The 22,181-nt window shown below is 36.6% G+C and overlaps 1 protein-coding gene across 1 annotated transcript; it reads left to right on the top strand.

Moving 5' to 3' along the window:
• Positions 1 to 1,133: 1,133 nt before the first annotated feature.
• Positions 1,134 to 18,343, top strand: LOC107566227 (NACHT, LRR and PYD domains-containing protein 12-like). The gene is made up of 18 exons (XM_016251613.1): positions 1,134 to 1,206; positions 1,742 to 1,802; positions 3,831 to 4,020; positions 4,262 to 4,965; positions 5,447 to 6,477; positions 7,297 to 7,470; positions 7,845 to 8,018; positions 8,673 to 8,846; positions 9,125 to 9,298; positions 10,573 to 10,746; positions 11,232 to 11,260; positions 12,797 to 12,941; positions 13,086 to 13,259; positions 13,406 to 13,579; positions 14,878 to 15,051; positions 17,404 to 17,577; positions 17,874 to 18,047; positions 18,212 to 18,343. The coding sequence occupies exons 1-18, from the start codon at positions 1,139 to 1,141 to the stop codon at positions 18,228 to 18,230; spliced, it is 3,987 nt and encodes a 1,328-aa protein (XP_016107099.1). The 5' UTR covers positions 1,134 to 1,138; the 3' UTR covers positions 18,231 to 18,343.
• The last annotated feature ends 3,838 nt before the right edge of the window (positions 18,344 to 22,181 follow it).

Raw genomic sequence — 22,181 nt, 5'->3', positions numbered from 1 at the left:
TCCCACTGGAATAAATGTATAAAGGTTTTTTGTTTAAGAATAAATTCATTTGTTTTGAAACTGTACATACATCTGATGCTGGTTAGATAACATTTTGTGACCAGATCAGATTTCTTTCTGTTTCTTTGCTAACTGGCTTAACTGGCCGTACAGGTTTTATAGCCTATGCCTGAACTGATTAAACTGAACTGACTGTTCCTTTTGTGTTTTAGTGTGATTGAGAGACTGAGAGACCCAGCTGTGTGTCCATGAAGAATAATGCATGTAATGCAATGGAAAGTCCACCTTGCTTTAGTTCAGAAGACTTTTGTGCTGATGTCAGGTATTTATAGTCTTTACACATTCAAAACATGTATTGCATGCATATTTACTGAATGAAACCCATTACTTGTTTCTTACTCACTTTGCGGTGCTGATTTCAAAAATGGTTTCTGTTTTTCTCTGGAATGTGACACTTTCTCACATGATATGATTCATTTCATAGCATTTTTGCTTTCGACAACCATTTGTGAGGTGAAAAGTTTTCTGTTCTCCCTTAAACTGCCAAAAGACATGTCTTCCCTGTCTTCCCTGTCTTCTTCTGAGCCAGATTAGGACGATCTGTGCAATTCTCAGTCCATTTGTCACATGTATGAATGATTCTCAAGGCATTATTTTACACCTAATCTTCCACTTCCCACTTTTTTTCAACTCCTTTGCCGATTGTAGGTTAAATAATACATTATTTTTGAATACTTTCAGGTGCACAGTTAATACATATACTGTACATTTATATAGTTTGACAAATCGTATCTTATGTTAAGTCTGTGCATGGTGGAAAGAACTCTGGATCATCAAATTAAGTAATAGTAGGCCTTTTTTTTTTTTTTTTTTTTGCAAATCAGCAGAATTGTTATTTTTTCAAAGTGCAGGGCTATGTAATCTGTTGTAAGGAATAAAGAAATTTAGCGGACACTGTAATCCGAAGCAACATAGGAATGAGGAATATAATGATTCATCCTAGTATGCTAATGCCCCTACTACAAATTTATCATACAATGTCACACCCAAGAAACCTTTTCAGTCCCATTTGGATCACAAATTTCTGCTGTTTTTTAGTCTGACTGAGGAAGAATCTCCTGGACCCAGCAGTGTTTCCATGAAGACTGATGCATCAATGGATTGTCCATTTAAATTCAGTTCAGGAGACCCTTCTGCTGATGTGAGGTGAGGGCAGCCTCAAGTTTAGGATACCTAATTCTTACTAAATGCTATGCAATCATTACAAATATTTACATGACTGTTAAAGTGATTTATAGCCTGAATCTGATTTTGTACTTGTTTTATAAGTTTAAGGGTAAGATAATGAGAGCGCCAAATACATCTCAGATTGTTACTGTGTTTTAGGCTGACTGGGGGCGATCCTCCTGAACCCAGCTGTGTGTCCATGAAGACTGATGCATCAATGGATTGCCCATTTAAATTCAGTTCAGGAGACCCTTCTGCTGATGTGAGGTGAAAACAGTCTTGTGGTTATAGAGATAAATCGGTTAATAATTATGTGTTCTTTAAACTGGACGAGCAGTGAAAACAGTGATTTGGAGGTATGGTGTACCTGTACACTAACTATGTGCTATACTTTATGTATTTGTATTTTTACAGTAAACTCATTTACTGTACATGTACAGTATGCTAAATATTGTACGTATTTAATGTCTGAATAGATCTTTACCATAAATCTTAATGTTCTGACTAACCACAGTAACAAACAGGATGGGTCAGTGTCTTCCATTGGAAAGAAGCAGCTGGGCTCCATTTTTAAGGTAAGGGTGTTTTTGCATGTGTAAATTAAACTAAATGGAAAGTCTGGAAAGATGACTTGACTGGATGGCATAGGTGACTTTATAATCACAAACATTCATCTACCTATCGGAATGAAGAAATATAATTTTTTTAAATGGGTCATATGACGTTGCTAAAAAGAACATTATGTTGTGTATTTGGTGTAATGCAATGTGTTTATGTGGTTTAAGGTTAAAAAAACACATTATTTTCCACGAAATGTTCGTTATTGTTGCTCCTCTATGCCCCGCCTTTCTGAAACACGTAGATTTTTACAAAGCTCATCGTTCTGAAAAGCAACGTTGGAATTGCCCCACTTTAAAGAAACAGTCCTCGTCCTCCGTCAAATGCGCTGCTTACATCTGAATTATTTTTTATTTATATTTGGTTTGAACTGTTCTGGAACAGTGTTGTAAATACAACTTAACCACTGATTTCTAGTCGTGTCCTCTTTTGGAAGGCCAAACAAAGTAGTTTCGCTTTCACAACGAAACACACAGCATCTCCACGACATGATGGCGGCGGCAACAATACTACAGCGAGAATCAAAGTTACACCGCCTTTCTTTGCGTGAACATTTGGGTGGCGTTATGCAAATCTTCCCACACAGTGACGTAGACATGTGGGGGCGTGTTTAAACGAGGCGTTTTAGGAGGGCGTGGACGAGTCTTAACTTTTATAAAGAATATCTCTTTGGGTTTGAGATTTTAGTCTTTGCAACTTTAGGGATCGTATCTATGTAGTAACACTCCAAAGAGAAAGTACAATTTGAAATTGCATCATATGACCCCTTTAATTTTGCTTTACGGACATCCACAAAGATGATAGAAAAATATGATTAAGGAAATCTAATTAATTACTTTATTTGCCTATATTAATATTTTCTAAGAACATTTTTTTTAAAAACATTCAATTGAAGTAGGTGAGTAAAACCTATAAAAAAAGATGATTAAGGAAATCTAATTAATTACATTATTTGCCTATATTAATATTTTCTAAGAAAACTATATTTAAAAACATTAAAATGTGGTAGGTGAATGTACCTATTTGGGCTTGGCTAGCGTGTTGTTGTTTGCAGTGGCTGAGTTTTGTAAGTGCTGCTCGTCTTGAATTGTGTAAGGCAATGTTCTTCGGAATGGATAAACTTGTGGTCATTAGACCGTTACCCCTTTCATATCTTGTCTTTTTCTTTTTCTGGCTAATTTGTAACTTTTTTACACCTTGTCACAACTGCACCAACTGTCTTACAGTGGCTGGGTTCATATCTCTCAGACAGGCAACAGTTCATTAGCATTGATAAATCCAAATCTTATTGTCACTTTTTCTCGTGGAGTGCCTCAAGGATCTGTCCTTGGTCCACTTCTATACTTAATCTACAACATAAAACATATTATTATCATTATTATTATTATTGTGAAGAATAATTGTAAGATGAAATAACTTGTGAAATAAATTCTTCATTTTTTTCGCTCAGGCTACAAATACAAACATCAAATAACTTAACATGATTCATTCTGGTGCTGACTCTGCTTGTAACACTGGTACATTAATTCAGCCTTCCTATTAGTAGAGATTAATTGTTTGAATATTCTCTGGTTTCAGAAGCTTGAGGACACAGTCATTTCTCTATTGAAGAAAGAGCTGATGAACTGTCTTACAGTGGCTGGGTTCATATCTCTCAGACAGGCAACAGTTCATTAGCATTGATAAATCCAAATCTTATTGTCACTTTTTCTCGTGGAGTGCCTCAAGGATCTGTCCTTGGTCCACTTCTATACTTAATCTACAACATAAAACATATTATTATCATTATTATTATTATTGTGAATAATTGTAAGATGAAATAACTTGTGAAATAAATTCTTCATTTTTTTCGCTCAGGCTACAAATACAAACATCAAATAACTTAACATGATTCATTCTGGTGCTGACTCTGCTTGTAACACTGGTACATTAATTCAGCCTTCCTATTAGTAGAGATTAATTGTTTGAATATTCTCTGGTTTCAGAAGCTTGAGGACACAGTCATTTCTCTATTGAAGAAAGAGCTGATGAGGTTCAAGGCACTACTGAGCTCAGATTACTCAATGTCCTCTGAGATAGAGGAAGAACATCAGGTCAGAGAGGGGTTTCTGAAGATCACACTTCACGCCCTGAGAAAGATGAACCAGACAGACCTCGCTAAAACACTACAGACCAGTAAGAGCTCATGTGACTATTATATCTCCTTCATTTCAGAGGAAAGACAGTGCTTCTATTAAGTTTTTGTAAAGATGTTCACACCCTGTTTTACTTGTAATATGTATTTCCATGTGAAAGAGGATATGCAACAAGCAAAAAATGTAGGTCAGGACATTGAGAATTGATTGGAATAAGATTTTGCATCCCTTAATTTAAGAACATAAACAGAAACTGTTATTTCTCTTCATCTGTTTATCAGAGCTGGCCCCTTTGTATGTGAAAAAGCACAAATCCAGACTAAAGGATACCTTTCAACGAATAAATGAAGGAATATCAAAGCAAGGAAACTCGCTTCTGAATGAGATCTACACAGAGCTCTACATCACAGAGGGAGGGAGTGGAGAGGTCAACACTGAACATGAAGTGAGACAGATTGAGAGAACATCCAGAAGACCAGAGATGCCAATCAAGTGCAATGACATCTTCAAAACCTTACCAGCACAAGACAAACCCATCAGAACCGTGCTGACTAAAGGAGTGGCTGGAATTGGAAAAACCGTCTCTGTGCAGAAGTTTATCTTGGACTGGGCGGAAGGGAAAGAGAATCAGGATATTCACTTCATGTTTCCACTTCCGTTCAGAGAGCTGAATTTGATGAAGGAGAAAAATATGAGTCTGATGGGGCTTCTGTATCAGTTTGTTACAGGTACAGAAGAGCTGAGATCAAAAGACATTCATGACTATGAAGTCCTTTTCATCTTTGATGGTCTCGATGAGTGTCGACTTCCTCTAAATTTCCGGAACAATCAGAGGTTGTGTGATGTAACAGAAGCAGCCTCAGTGGACGTGCTGCTGACCAACCTCATCATGGGGAATCTGCTTCCTTCTGCTCTCCTCTGGATCACCACTCGACCAGCCGCAGCCAGTCAGATTCCTCCTGAGTGTGTAGACCAGATCACAGAGGTAAGAGGCTTCAATGACCCTCAGAAGGACGAGTATTTCAGGAAGAAGATACACAATGAGAGTCTGGCCAATAAAATCATCACACACATCAAATCATCAAGGAGCCTCCACATCATGTGCCACATCCCAGTGTTCTGCTGGATTACAGCCACTGTTCTAGAGGCAATGTTACTTGAATCGGAAAGCGGAAAGATCCCCAATACTCTGACTCAAATGTTCACACGCTTCGTTCATTAGCATTGATAAATCCAAATCTTATTGTCACTTTTTCTCGTGGAGTGCCTCAAGGATCTGTCCTTGGTCCACTTCTATACTTAATCTACAACATAAAACATATTATTATTATTATTATTATTATTATTGTGAATAATTGTAAGATGAAATAACTTGTGAAATAAATTCTTCATTTTTTTCGCTCAGGCTACAAATACAAACATCAAATAACTTAACGTGATTCATTCTGGTAGACCAGATCACAGAGGTAAGAGGCTTCAATGACCCTCAGAAGGACGAGTATTTCAGGAAGAAGATACACAATGAGAGTCTGGCCAATAAAATCATCACACACATCAAATCATCAAGGAGCCTCCACATCATGTGCCACATCCCAGTGTTCTGCTGGATTACAGCCACTGTTCTAGAGGCAATGTTACTTGAATCGGAAAGCGGAAAGATCCCCAATACTCTGACTCAAATGTTCACACGCTTCCTGATCTTTCAGACCAAACTGAAGACCCAGAAGTATGAAGGAAAATGCGATGTGGATCTTCAGCAGACCAAAAAAAATCTTCTGTTACTGGGCAAACTGGCTTTTGAACAGCTGGAAAAAGGGAACCTGATCTTCTATGAGGAAGACCTGAGAGAGTGTGGCATTGATGTCAGAGAAGCGTCGGTGTACTCAGGAGTTTGCACACAGATCTTCAGAGAGGAGTTTGGGCTGCACTTGGGGAAAGTCTTCAGCTTTATGCATCTGAGCATTCAGGAGTTTCTTGCTGCTGTATATGTGTTTGTGTCCTTTGTCAACAAAAACATATTCACTTCCAAGTCAAAAATGCTGGAATTTCTAAAGAGTGAAGTGGACAGGGCCTTACAGAGTGCAAATGGACACCTGGACCTTTTCCTCCGTTTCCTTCTGGGTCTATCACTGGAGTCTAATCAAGCAGTCTTTCGAAGCCTACTGAAACAGCGAGGAAGCAGCTTTCACAGTGGACAGGGCATCGTTAAGTACATTAAGATGAAGATTAGGGAAAATCCCTCTTCAGAGAAATCAATCAACCTGTTCTACTGTCTAAATGAATTGAATGATCATTCTCTGGAGCAGGAAGTACAAATATTCCTGAAGAGAGGTAGAAGTGATATTTCCAACCTCTCTCCTGCTCAGTGGTCAGCTCTGGTGTTTATGTTGCTAAACTCAGAAAAGGAACTGAATGAGTTTAAACTGAGTGAATATTATCCATCTGAAGAATGTTTATTGAGGCTGCTGCCAGTGGTAACAGCATCCAGGATAGCCGAGTAAGTCATTTCTATAAATTCTAATTACGCTTTTCATTAGTGAAATACCAGATGTCTATTGTTCTGCTGTAAGAAAATATCATGACAGCAGCCATAATACTATAAAGTCTTATTACAATTCACACAAACAAGATGAAAGTTAATTAATTAACCAACAGCAGGTTTTTCCTAACTACTTTTGACTGAATAACTTTTGTCGTTTTAAAAAGAAGTAATATAAGTGAATGAATTAATTCAGTTTCACTAGTATTCCTTACTTGAATACTACTGTTAGATATACCTACCTGAAAAAAACATTTCAATTGTATATTTGTTATATTGCATTTATTTTTCCTGTTATTTGTAATTTGCTGATTTGTTTTTATTTTATTACTGACTGTTTACTTGTCTTCATTAATCGTTTGAGAACTTTATACTTATATCAGTTAGCCTAGTAGACTATTAGCATTTGCTGTGATATTTGGAATTGAGGATTGGGGAGTTTTTACTGGTAAAAAAAAATGTATTCACTTATTTTGTGATATATCATTAACTGAAAATTAAATTAATCATATTGTGATTTATGATTTTGGTCAAATTGCCACCACTAGCTTGTAACGTAATATAGATTTAGAGCAAGCATTTCTTGAACTGGGGTCTGGCCAAAATGAGTATCAATAGAAAATTTGTGAAAAAAATACATAATTGACGCTATATAACTAAATGTATGATAGGCTTACAAGTTCCTGCTAAAATCAGCATTATAGTTTATCTGTGTGCATACCCATTAATGTCCTGTCAATAAAACACTTTAATTTGCGGATATCACTTCTTTCCTAGTCTGAGTAAATGTCATCTCAAAGATGAAAGTTGTTCAGCTTTGGCCAAAGTTCTCAGCTCATACTCCTCAAGTCTGAGAGAACTGAACCTGAGTAACAATAACCTGCAGGATTGTGGAGTGAGGATGCTCAGTGCTGGACTGGGAAGTTCAACCTGTCATCTGGAGACATTAAAGTAAGGTGTGTGTGTGTGTGTGTGTGTGTGTGTGTGTGTGTTTAAATTGCAATTTGTCATTCCCTAAATTCCTCTCAACGAAAAGAGAGATAATTCTTCTATTCTAAATTGTGCATTTTTACATATGATTTCTTGGCAAATGTACATCATTCTTAGCTGTGCATGGCAGACTGTTAACTACAGAAGGTGAGATTTCATAAAAAAAACAGACACCAAAATTTTGTTCGAAACTTTGTGAAACTGCACATGCCACAAAACAGTGTTATTCTCGGTGTAAACTAAAATCTCTGCTCTGGGTCCAATTTGCATTGTGTACATCTTTTTCCATCTTTGCATTCCTTCTCTAAACGATTTCTTTGTTAATTTCACTGCAGGTTATCTAATTGCTGCATTCGAGATGAAGGTTGTGCTGCTCTGGCTACAGCTCTGAAATCAAACCCCTCACACCTGAGAGAACTCAATCTGAGCTATAATTATCCAGGAGATTCCGTAGTAAAGCAGCTCTGTGGTGTACTGGAGGATCCACAGTGCAAACTTAAGAAACTACAGTGAGTGACATTATTTATAACATATTTATATTTACACGGCTACCAATACATTTTAATAAACAGCAAATATGTTTATTTGCAAAAGATATTTGCAAAACGTTTTCCAGTGCTTCCATATATCCAACTTATCCTAAATTAACTTTTCATCACTAAATGGTAAAAAACTACCCTCTTTGATCTTTTGATGCATGGTGTCTTAGCAATTATTCTTAATAATTACATTTATGTAATACCAAACATTTTATGATACACCTCTGCACAACTTTAAGGGTCTTTTTTATAATATACTACTTTTTTCAACTCATTCTTGCTCATTTTTCCTGAACTGTGCTTTTGCATTTTAGAAACTTAGGTTATGTTTTTTCACTGTCCATGCAATAAATGCGCGTCCTTGAATGAGTGGAATTTTCTAGAATTTTCTAGAACTGCTTAGGTAATGTCAATGGTATGACACATTTCAGAGGAGGTCAAGTTTACAATTTAAAATCAGTCAGAGCTATACAAATGTATCTTCATCTTTACAAGTAAATCTTCATAGGTTACTTTCTATGAGCCTTCATTAGGGGTGTCAGATGGCCAATGTAGTAAAGATCAAATGGCCCTCATGTGGCTTCCCTTCTCTGTCTGTTTAAGAAATTGTTCTTCCCCCCGCAGACTGGAACACTGCTGTATTCGAGATGAAGGTTGTGCTGCTCTGGCTACAGCTCTGAGATCAAACCCCTCACACCTGAGAGAACTCAATCTGAGCACAAACACACTGAGAGATTCTGGAGCAAAGTTGCTTTCTGCTCTACTTGAGGATCCACAGTGTAAACTGGAGAAACTACAGTGAGTGATATTTCTGCAGTGAAAAGGCATTTGTAGATATTTTGTAGATAAGTTAATTGATATTTTTCTGTTCTATCAGAACTATGTATGAATTTATCAATTTTTACTAGTATGCAAATGGAAAATCAGTACCATGTTTTTCTATTTAAGCTACAGAAAGAGAACATGTAGAATGAAAATATAAAATCATTTTGTCGAGTGAACATAAAGAGAGGAATTTTAATGCAGTGCTCTTTTAAAATCATGATTAATGTAAGGATTTTTTCTCCTCTCTACAGGCTGTCTCACTGCAGTATTGGAGAGGAAGGTTGTGCTCTTCTGGTTTTAGCTCTGAAATCAAACCCCTTACACCTGGAAGAACTCAATCTGAGCTTTAACAAACCAGGAGATTCAGGAGTGACACTGCTGTCTGCTGTACTGATGGATCCACAGTGTAAACTGGAGAGACTACAGTGAGTGTTAATGGTCTCTCATATTATAGTTAATGTTAAATAAAACATTCTCCATAGTCTAATGTGGTGGCTCAATAAATTGCATGTAGGTGTGGCTGAGTGTGTGTGTTGGTATATATGGTTTATGAGGACACAAATGTGTATAATGACATGGGTACTACAACGTAAACATGGTTTATGAGGACACTTCTTGTGTCCCCATAAAACAAAAGGCTTAAAAACATACAAAATGGGTGTTTTATGAAATTCACAAATTGCCATTAGTTTTCTGTAAGAGGTAGGTTTAGGTATAGGGTTGGTGTAGGGCAATAGAAAATACAGTTTGTACCGTATAAGTGTGTGTGTGTGTAATCTGCATCTACAGGTATTCGCAAACAACTCTCTTTCTTTCTTCACTTTATTAATTCTTATCAACACAAGACACCGTAGCGCCATTTTTGATCATGTGTTTTTATAGCCGTCAGTTTAAGCTCTGAAGGGTTCTGGAAAAAACATTTTGTTTCGTATTTGTGTGTGTGTGTGTGTGTGTGTGTGTGTGTGTGTGTGTGTGAGAGAGTCTTGTGATGGACTGGCCATGCGTCCAGGGTATTCCCCGCCTTCAGGCTGAGATGCTAAACTGTTTTGAGAATGGATGGATCGATGCTTATTTTGTTAAAATAAACGCATCTGTATGGCCTGATGACACACATGAATTTAATATAGATGACACTGATCATGGGTAAAATATCCTTCGTGTGGGTTTATGAGGACACAAATGTGTATAATGACATGGGTACTACAACGTAAACATGGTTTATGAGGACACTTCTTGTGTCCCCATAAAACAAAAGGCTTAAAAACATACAAAATGGGTGTTTTATGAAATTCACAAATTGCCATTAGTTTTCGTAGGTTTGTAGGTTTAGGTATAGGGTTGGTGTAGGGCAATAGAAAATACAGTTTGTACCGTATAAGTGTGTGTGTGTGTGTGTGTGTGTGTGTGTGAGAGAGTCTTGTGATGGACTGGCCATGCGTCCAGGGTATTCCCCGCCTTCAGGCTGAGATGCTAAACTGTTTGGAGAATGGATGGATCGATGCTTATTTTGTTAAAATAAACGCATCTGTATGGCCTGATGACACACATGAATTTAATATAGATGACACTGATCATGGGTCAAATATCCTTCGTGTGAAATTTCCTCCAGTTTAAATGATAATTAAATTCCAACATACACGTGATTATATTGAATGCTATAATAAAAAAAATGTTAAGAATGATTTTTGCTGTGCTACAGGCTTTCCACCTGCGATATTAGAGAGAAAGGTTGTGCTGCTCTGGCTTCAGCTCTAAAATCAAACCCCTCTCACCTGAGAGAACTCAATCTGAACTTTAATAAACTAGAAGACTCAGGAGTGAAGCTGCTTTGTGCTGGACTGGTGGATCAACACTGTAAACTGGAGAAACTATGGTAAGTGTAATAATTTACCATGCAGACTGAATGATTATAGAATCGTAAAAATTATTGTAGAAGTCAGGGTTACCATCACATTCATAACTATCATTTTATTCGATCTATCAGCTGTTCTATCACCTTTTGCCTCAGCTGTCATCTGATTGAGAGTTCAGGCAGTTAGACATGAAGCATAGAAAATATTTCCAGATGTTTAATTTAAGCTAAGACCCGAATTAAAAAAATTCTTAAACCATCACAATATATGTAGTATGTACATCCCTTCATCACAGCACACAGCAGTGACTGTTGTTGCACTCAGTGAACTTAAGTAGGCCTACCTCTAAATAACCATCTTTATCAAACGATTTTGTGATTTATCAACTATAAAAAGTAGTTTGGTCCTTAAATGTTTCATTTTTGGAGCCAGAGGCATTTTTTTGTCTGGTGCTTATAATACACACACAACACAGCCATACAGCAATAACTTCTGCTATCTGTAGGTTGTCCTGGTGCAGAATCGGAGAAGAAGGTCATGCTGATCTGGTTTTAGCTCTAAAATCAAATCCTTCACACCTGAGAGAGATTGATCTGAGCTACAATGAAACAGGACATTTTGGAGTAAACCTGCTCTCTGACCTACAGAAAGATTCAAAGCGTAAACAGTGAGTGATAGATGTTGTGCTGAATGGGATTTAACCATCTTCATGAAAAACATTTAGAATTATATTAGCATGCTGATACTTGTGAAGTGACATGTGGCCAAGTATGGTGACCCATACTCGGAATTAGTGCTCTGCATTTAACCCATCCTTACACACCGTGCACACACACAGCAGTGAACACACACACGGAGCAGTGGACACTGCGGCGCCCGGGGAGCAGTTGGGGGTTCGGTGCCTTGCTCAAGGGCACCTCAGTCATGGTATTGAAGGTGGGAGAGAGCGCAAGAGTACAAGATTCGAACCTGCAACCTTTGGGTTACGAGTCCGACTCTCTAACCATTAGGCCACGACTTCCCTTAAACAACAGGGAAACACAATACGACTTGTTGTGTTAGAGAACCACACCACAAAACTGTAGCATTATTCTTCTAGTTCAGGGCCATTATCTTGCAAAGTTTAGCTCCAAACCCAATTAAACTCACCTCAACCAGCAAATCATGGTCTTCAGTATTACTAGAAATCTTCAGGAAGGTGCACCTCCAAGAACAGGATTGGACATCACTGTTACACGTAATCACCTACACTCTTAAAAATAAAGGTGCTTCAAAAGGTTCTTCAAGCGATGCCATAGAAGAACCATTTTTGGTTCCACAAAGAACCATTCAGTCAAAGGTTCTTTAAAGAACCATCTCTTTCTTACCTTTTTATAATCTGAAGAACCTTCTTTCGCCACAAAGAAGCTTTTGTGAAACAGAAAGGTTCTTCAGATGTTGAAGGTTCTTTATGGAACCATTTAGACAAAAAGGTTCTTCTATGGCATCGCGAAGCACCTTTATTTTTAAGAGAGTAGTGGTAAATAAAACTGTCTAGTTTTAATAAAAAGTAGCACTAAAGCAGGCACGCCCAAACACAAGCCCATTTACAGTCCTGCGTATACTCTAGAAGTAGTTGCTAATAAAGCAATAAGCCCCAAGAAGCCGTGGTTTACGGTGAATTTATAACAGCTAAGGGGCGTCGTTAGGCACGATGCGAAGCTGTTATAAATTCACTGTAAACCACGGCTTCTTGGGGATTATTGCTTTTATAAAACGGTTATTCCATATACGTAGTAAGGTTTCACAGAATAAAACAGAGCAAATAATGTGAAATGATATAAATAAAAACAGTATTCTTCCACCAAACAATGTAGTTCCTCAGAAACAGTTGTGGTTCCAACAAAGTGTTTGCCGAGCAACACACAGAAGTAAACAAAGGTGTGTGTTTGTAGAGTAATTTACAACAGCTTCGAACGCGGCTCAACCAATCAGAATCAAGGACCGGAACTCTCCGTTTTATAAGCACCAACTTATAATGTTCAAAATGGAATGTCCTTAACTGCAGACTCTATTCCTCCAGGATTGAAGATTGTCCCGCTCTGGCCTCAGCTCTGAAATCAAACCTCTCAAGCCTGATAGAGCTGAATCTGAATAATACTGCACCAGGCGATACGGAAGTGGAGCTGCTTTCTGCTCTGTTGATTGATCCACATTGTAAACTGGAGAAACTACAGTGAGTGATATTATTTAGTATAGCATAAATAATTCTAAAGTAAAGTTAGGTCATTGAATTAACATGTTCAGGCTTTTACCTCTGTTAAATATCATTGTAAGGTATCATGACTGTTATATAACATGTGTGTCCTTCTCTCTGCAGGTTATCTCGCTGCTGTATTAGAAATGAAGGTTTTGCTGCTCTGATTTCAGCTCTGAAATCAAACCCCTCACACCTGAGAGAACTCAATGTGAATGAAAATGATCTAGAAGATTCTGAAGTGAGGCTGCTCTCTGATCTACTGAAGGATCCACGCTTTAAACTGGCGAAACTACAGTGAGTGATGATATTTTAGTATAGTAATAAATAATTGAAATGTAAAATTACATAAATGAATGGACATGATCTAGCTTATACTTTTGTGAAGCATCATTGTAAGGTATCATAACTGTTATTTAATGTTTTTGTCCTTCTCTCTGCAGGCTGTCTCACTGCCGTATTAGATATGAAGGCTTTGCTGCTCTGATTTCAGCTCTGAAATCAAACCCCTCACACTTGAGAGAACTCGAACTTAATGAAAATGATCCAGGAGTTTCTGAAGTGAGGTTGCTCTCTGGTCTACTGAGGGATCCACGCTTTAAACTGGCGAAACTACAGTGAGTGATACTTTATTTGACCAATAAGGAACAAGAGGCCATGCATTATTGTGGTCACGGCCAGGTATTTATACATTTTCACCCTGCACCGTAAGTGTTTACACAGTGTTTAAGGAAGACAATTAAGAAAAATTTAGTAAAACTGGGGTTGTACAAATGGTAATCAATCCACCAAAAAAACAACACATGGCTACTATACTTTTACTACAATCAAACCATGGTTTTTCGTAAGGGGTTACTCACTACAGTTGATCGCGGTCTTACATAGTTCTGTTATAATCAATAAAGCTCTCTTCACTACAGACTGAATCTATACACTTGTGTACACTTTGTTTGCTATAATGAGAAGATTTGTGAGGGTAACTCGGCAATGAACAAAAACTCTGGCGTTTCAAGCATTGAGTGGATTCCAACTCAAATGCCTCTGATTGGCCATTGCATTCAGGAAATCAACAGATATGTCTGTGATTGGATACATTGCACAATGCTGCGCACACATTTTAAATAGTAACATTTGAGGCTCTACAAAGTGCAAACACAAATATGCACTGGATCGAATATAATTTGCCAATATCAGATGGGGCCCCCTGATTCCTTGGGGCCATACGCCACCACTTATCTCGCTTATTGGTTAAGACTACCCCTGCACATGCCTAATATGTAAGATGTATTGCTTATTTAAATCAAACATGAATTGAAGCTACTGTGACAGGTAAATGGGTTGAAGAATGTATGCATGCAAAGGATGCTCCATTGTTTCCTTGCTCAAGTATCCTTGGTAAGCTTCACCTCCTCGTAGTGTTATAAGACAATTGAAACATCCTTTTTCGTGGTGGACTTTGAACGGTTTCCAGGTCGCAGGTTTGAGGGCGGAGGAGCGAGGCAATGAGCATGCAAAATTGAAGAAATGAGAAGCACCATATGTTTGTCTGTTGTTGTTATTGCATCACATTCAATACAAAATGTAAACTCACATTCACAACCCACGGCCCTGAAGATTCATCAGCGGCAGCTTAGAAAAGTGGTGCAGGATACAGGGAACCTTCTAACTTGGTGATTAAATTCAATTACAATTTTAAACAGAGCTACGAACTACGACATTCAAAATCTTTCACATACCTCAGGTTAATATGCATACAACTATGTAAGTGATATCCCTGAAAAGTGTGCCTGACACAGCAAGATGTCAAGTGTTTGAGAAACCAATTCCACAGTGACACTTGTTGACGCACTTCAGCTTTCATTTATGTGTGTTTTCAGCTGTACACATGAGAAGTTTTTTTTCTTTGTCTCTGCAGGTTATCTAATTGCTTTATTCCAGATGAAGGTTGTGCTGCTCTGGCTACAGCTCTGAAATCAAACCCCTCACACCTGAGAGAACTCAATCTGAGCTATAATTATCCAGGAGATTCCGTAGTAAAGCAGCTCTGTGGTGTACTGGAGGATCCACAGTGCAAACTTAAGAAACTACAGTGAGTGACATTATTTATAACATATTTATATTTACACGGCTACCAATACATTTGAATAAACAGCAAATATGTTTATTTGCAAAAGATATTTGCAAAACGTTTTCCAGTGCTTCCATATATCTGTAATGTGGGGTTTGGGTTTTGTTTTTGTTTCATGTTCATGTCTTTTTATTTTTTAGTTTAGTCATGGTCCCTGTTTGTGTCTTCTTCTTCCTCTTGGTTTTTAACGGCGGCTGGCACCAACGCAAATAGGTGCATTACCGCCACCTTCTGCTCCGGAGTGTGAAACAGAGTTTTAAATTCTATTTACCAACCCTTTATCTCTTATAAAATCAAAGAATACATTACTATTTATTTCACTTGCCCATTTTATTAAAACCTTAAAATTAAGATCCTGAATTCCATTTTTCCTTATTTCTACTATCATTTTTCTTCTTTCTTGTTCATACGTGCTACATTCAAGAAATACATGAGGTATTGTTTCTTCAACATGACATTGCTCACATAACCCATTTGGATGTTTCCCTGCCATTTTAAGAGTGCTATTTAAATTTGAGTGCCCTAGCAATATTCTGTTAAAGATAACCTCTTCTTTCCTTGACTTACCTATACACTTTATATTATGACTGACTTTGTTTATTAGGTTTTTTGAGGCAGAACCATATACCACACAACCATAATCAAATACAGACCGGATCAGTGCTACATAGATCGTTTTTAATGAAGAAAAACTTGCCCCCCATTCCACTCCACTTACACATCTCATGATGTTTAACACCTTCTGACATTTCTCAACTATTTTATTTATATGTTCAGCCCAAGTAAGTTTGGCATCAAAATAAATACCTAAAAACTTAAATACCTTCACCCTTTCTAATGATTTCTCATACATCTTCAAACTCGCTTCTGGAATAACCCTCTTCCTAGAGAAAATTACTGTTTTACTTTTCGCCACTGATAATTTAAATCCCCATGCATATGCCCATTCTTCTACTTTCCTTATTGCCTCTTGTATCCTCCTATTAATATATAAAATAGTCCTTCCCTTTTTCCAGAGAGCACTGTCATCTGCAAACAGAGACCTACCTATATCTGGTTCTACTTGATTAAATACATCATTTATCATTATGGAAAACAATAATGGACTTATTACACTCCCTTGTGGAGTTCCATTTTCTATCTGAAATGTATTTGACACTTCATTCCCTATTCTTACCTGGATGATTCTGTTCGCCAAAAAATCTTTTATCCAATTGTATATTCTTCCACCTATATTCATCATTTTTAAGTTCATCAATTCATCAAAAGTCCCTCTCTCCACATCATATCGTAAGCCTTCTCGACATCCAAAAATACTGCTATTACTGACTCTTTATTTATCTGCTCTTTTCTAATTTCATTTTCTAAACATACAATAGGATCCATTGTTCCTCTTCCTTTTCTAAAACCACTTTGATATTTTGATATTAATCCTCTTTTTTCCAAAAAATATGTCCCCTGTTTGTGTCATGCTTCCCTTGCCCACATGTATTCATGCCATTGGTTCTCTTGTTCATTGTGTCATGTTCTGATTGGTTGTCCTAGTCATGTGTCTTGTTTCCCATTGGTTGATTCTTGTCATGTGACCCTTAGTGTTTGGTATAAGTAGCCCTCATGTTGCCATTGTCTCTTGTCATGTATTGAAGTTGTAACCCGCTGTCGGTGAGTCGAGTCTGTTCATGCCAAGTCAAGTCTCGGATTATGTTTGGATGACTTGTAAATAAACTGCACTTGGGTTCTCACTGCAACTCGCCTTCAGTGGATTGAATCGTTACAATATCCAACTTATCCTAAACTGACTTCATCACTAAATGGTAAAAAACTACCCTCTTTGTTCTTTTGATGCATGGTGTCTTAGCAATTATTCTTAATAATTATATTTATGTAATGCCAAACATTTTATGATACACCTCTGCACAACTTTGCGGGTCTTTTTTTATTTTTATTTAAAATAATATACAACTTTTCCCTCATTCTTGCTAATTTTTCCTGAACTGTGCTTTTGCATTTTAGAAACTTAGGTTATGTTTTTTCACTGTCCATGCAATAAATGCACGTCCTTGAATGAGTGGAATTTTCTAGAACTGCTTAGGTAATGTCAATGGTATGACACATTTCAGAGGAGGTCAAGTTTACAATTTAAAATCAGTCAGAGCTATACAAATGTATCTTCATCTTTACAAGTAAATCTTCATAGGTTACTTTCTATGAGCCTTCATTAGGGGTGTCAGATGGCCAATGTAGTAAAGATCAAATGGCCCTCATGTGGCTTCCCTTCTCTGTCTGTTTAAGAAATTGTTCTTCCCCCCGCAGACTGGAACACTGCTGTATTCGAGATGAAGGTTGTGCTGCTCTGGCTACAGCTCTGAGATCAAACCCCTCACACCTGAGAGAACTCAATCTGAGCACAAACACACTGAGAGATTCTGGAGCAAAGTTGCTTTCTGCTCTCCTTGAGGATCCGCAGTGTAAACTGGAGAAACTACAGTGAGTGATATTGGTTTTATATATAATCTTATAATTATAAAAGTTACTTTTATATTAAATGTTCTACTTTGTGGTAGCATCACATGCTGCACAAACACACACACAACCAGGCCCAAATGCATGCAAATACCAGAAAGAAACAAGTCAGAAACTTTATTGCATTTGTATCATGTTCTTGCATATGTAAACTATTCAAATCGGGTTGTCGTTTTTTTTTTTAACTATAAACTTTCCATAAATAAAACACCTAAAACAGACCCATATCTCTTTACATTATTTCTTTGAATGTTTCGCAGGTTATCTAATTGCCATATTAGGGATGAAGGTTGTGCTGCTCTGGCTTCGGCCCTGAAATCAAACCCCTCACACCTGAGAGAACTCAATCTCAATAATAATGAATTGGGAGGTTTAGGACTGAAACTACTCAATGATATACAGGAGGATCCACAATATAAACTAGAGGAACTACAGTGAGTTATTGATTTCCTTGGGAATTATACAGCATATGTGGAAATAAACATTAGTGTGTGTGTGTTTTATTTATATATATATATATATATAAAATGTTCCCTTTTGATAATGATTATGATACAGGCAGTATTACTGTTTGACCTTTTTCTTCAATGTTTTACAGTATCTGTCCTGTACTGTAAATGCAAAACAAACAACTGCCTTCTGCCATGAAGAACAAACAGCTGCTTGCTGCCACCTACTGGACAAACACTTTGTCTGTTAGGGTTATGAACTCGCATGTAGTAATAACTGAAATATTTCTGTAAACACATTTATAAACAAGCAGTGATGTTAAAAGAATTGATTCAGCATAACGCTCTTTCTCTTTGGCTGAGAAAAGTTCTGCTGATGTTGTACTTGCAGCATGTGTTTCACAATACAAGTAAGCCAAACACTTTTTTTTTTTTATGCATTCCACAAAATGTTTGACAAACTGCTGTGCATTTTTGTTCTTTACTGTGTACTTTAAGTGTCCAGAATGCTAGAGATGATGGTTCAGACTCATTAACATGAAAACTAATTAATAGGTGTGATCAAATCCTGCAGGAGTTAACTTGTCAGTGTGCTACATGTATATAATGTTGTGTGCAAAGAAACGGATATTTGATTAAGCTTTGGCTGTACACACGTCTTTTGAATAAAATGCTGAATTAGTACTAATGGTTTTTCTTTTTTTTCCTACTTAAACTTTTTAGAACAAAGGACATACAAGGGCAATAACATATAAATAACATAAACAAATACCTAATAAACGACAACAATGAAAAATGAATAAAGAAAGCAATAAGAAAATCACATGTCCGTAAACAAGTACAAATTATTCAAAGAGTAGATTTAAGGCTTTACAGGTTTTTTTTGTTTTTGTTTTTTCTCGCTTTGTTCTACTTAAACTTTACTTGGCATGGAAAAAAGTAAAAAAAACAATAGTATTCAGTTTTGGATAGACATAAGGGTAAGTAACATTTATATATATATAATGCTATTCTGACTCATGATTGTCACGTGATGTTACTTCTCACCGACATTGTCATTTCTAATTATTGGATGAGGCATTTACAGTTTTTACGATTGCTATGACAATTTTTTCAACACTTTTAACAACTAAACTCTTAACGCACCAACACACCTACAACACACAATTGTCAAAAGAGTTAATTTCATGCTCAAAATCACACCTTGTAAACAAAACTCCAACACTAATTTTCAAAATACAATAATACATAAACACAATACACACTATGACTACCAAAACACTGCAAACATGTCTCAAAATCAAATAATTATTGCAAAACACTAACACGTGTTCTCTTCCAAAAGGAACATTTAGTCCATCATAGCACAATGTCATAAAAACACTAACATCAGATGGAATTACAGAAACTCTCTCTCTATATATATATATATATATACACACTGTATATATATATATATATATATACAGTGTTGGGGAAAGTTACTTTTAAAAGTAATGCATTACAATTGTGTTACTCCATAAAAAGTAACTAATTACGTTACTTGGTTACTTTTTATAGAAAGTAATGCGTAACGTTACTTTTGCGTTACTTTTTAAATCTGGACAGGGCTTGCTTGTTTGTTTTTAAAATAGAAAAGTTCTATTTTTGGCAAATATAAAAGCCTTTTCACCGCAAAAGTGAAATGAATAAGCCTCAGGCTGAAGGGAAAGTAAATTTACATCCGTACAGTAGAACGCAGAAGAAGACATCTCAACACACTTCAGCAATAAAAAAAGACATAAATGTCTGTCTAGAGTAATTTTTGCTTATTAGTATGGTTGAACTGGATCATCGAAGGTCAGAAGCAAAGACATTGGGATTAAATACATAAAGCATATTTGTGTTGTTTAACATTTAATTATTGCAGGTTTGCATCATATTCTGAGTTGCATCTTCTGTTGCATACAGTAGCATCTTCTGATTTCTCTCAACATGGGGACAGGAGAGCTGTCAATAAATTGGAAACAAAAGTAACTTGCGTTACTCATTTGAAAAAGTAACTCAGATATTTTCTTGTAAATTAAAAAGTAATGCGTTACTTTACTAGTTACTTGAAAAAAGTAATCTGATTACGTAACTCGCGTTACTTGTAATGCGTTACCCCCAACACTGTATATATATATATATATATATATATATAAATTGAGTAATCAAATCTAATCTAAAAGAGAAGTTCGAGCATTTTAAATTTGTGTTAACGGAATGCATTTTGTGTCAAAGCAACAATAAATGTGTTAATTGTACAGTCTACACAGATGGATGTTGTGCTAACTGTGTTAAAAGTTTAGGGAAATTGTTAAAAGTATTGAAAAAACTGTCATAGCGATCGTAAAAAAATTGTTTAAAAAAATGGTCAGATAGCAACCTTTGCATATTAAAAGTTAACGAATATGCTTCTTACTGTACACATTGTTCCAATAGGACAAAACCTTATTTAAATTATATTTAAGTAATGAAATAGTCTATATTTAAATACTTTTCAAAGGAAAGTTCGGAATTTTGAGCCGTCTGACCCCTCTGTGCCTCACTGGAACCCGTTATTTACGCACACGTCAGCTTTCGGTGTTGTTTGGCTTTTAAATCGATTTAGAAAATGTCTAATAATTCAGTGATTTCTGTCATTTCCAGGTTTCTGGAGGAATATGCGTCCAGCATGTGCACATAAATAGCTACCCAGTGTTGATTTAACGTGATGGTTTGTTTATTTTTGTGTTTTTACCATTATTTAGAAATTATTACCATGCATTTTACTTATTTGCCCTTCTATTTATTCCATTGTATTTATTTTCAATGACATGACTCCATCTCCACTGTAGGTAATCGATTCATTCTTGTCCGTTATTTCTTGATGTGCACCATAAATAGTTACAGCGTTGACATTAGGGGATAGCTTGTTTGGTTTTTTTTGTAATTACTTAAAATATTAATATACAAGTACTTTTTTTATTGCATTTAATAATATCTCCATAATGTCTTCTTTAGTGTGTCTGAGAATCCAGATTCACCCTCAGAATAAAGGCGAGTTCTTGTCCATCTCACCAGAAAGAGCCTTTGCTGACTTTCTGTTCGCCCACACTGTGCTTCATTCGGTTATTATTAATTTCATCGGTTAAAGTGTCCACATGTGCTGACAAAAAGGTCAAATAAACTGACTTTAACCTATAGCAAAACCCAACCCTTATTGGTCTTATAGCCTGTAAATGAAAAGTGCACTATCATGTTAAGTCTTATATATCAATGTTTTGATATGGCAATAAAACCATTAAAATATTGACATGAAGATTAATGTTTACCAGATAACCTGTAACTTTAAACTGTAGTTTCGCACTGTACCAAACATTGCAATTGATCACGTTTGGTTTTGTCTTAAAATATTTTCTTTCACACATGCTCATTAATGAATTGCTGTCTCTTTATGCAGATTGACTGTGTCAAGAAAGACCAAACCTGGAAAGCACACGCAGCTACCGGAAGCAGAGAATAAACATCATGTTTATGATTGTTATTTTCTCCCAACACTGACAGTACCTGCACATCTTATCAAGATTCCCAGCGCTGTGACAAATCCTCAAACTTCCCTACATTACTCGACAAATAAAAGACATTTCTTGAGACGGGATCCATTTTGGGCCCATTTCTGTTGCCTCCCAATAATCTGTGATGATTGAAGAGAATTCAGTCTTGGCTAATATGCTCAACTGGAGTGTATCTTCATATTATTTTTCTTTTAATTTCAAACATGTTTGTGCATGTTTCGTTATCAGTATTATATAGATATATATTTAGCTTTATTCAGAAATAAAACATAATAAACCGAGCAAAATGCTCCAAACTGTTCTTTTGAAAATACATCACCATCATATGTCTGTCTGTGTGTGTGTGTGTGTGTGTGTGTCTGTCTGCCTCTGTGTGTGTGTGTGTGTGTGTGTGTCTGTCTGCCTCTGTGTGTGTGTGTGTGTGTGTGTGTCTGTCTGCCTCTGTGTGTGTGTGTGTGTGTGTGTGTCTGTCTGCCTCTGTGTGTGTGTGTGTGTGTGTGTGTCTGTCTGTCTCTGTGTGTGTGTGTGTGTGTGTGTCTGT

This window comes from Sinocyclocheilus grahami, unplaced genomic scaffold (assembly GCF_001515645.1).
Source record: "Sinocyclocheilus grahami isolate Dianchi unplaced genomic scaffold, SAMN03320097.WGS_v1.1 scaffold1061.1, whole genome shotgun sequence".
In the NCBI taxonomy this organism is placed as follows: domain Eukaryota; kingdom Metazoa; phylum Chordata; class Actinopteri; order Cypriniformes; family Cyprinidae; genus Sinocyclocheilus; species Sinocyclocheilus grahami.
Note: the sequence above shows the minus strand (reverse complement) of the source record. Positions and strands in the feature narration are given on the sequence as shown.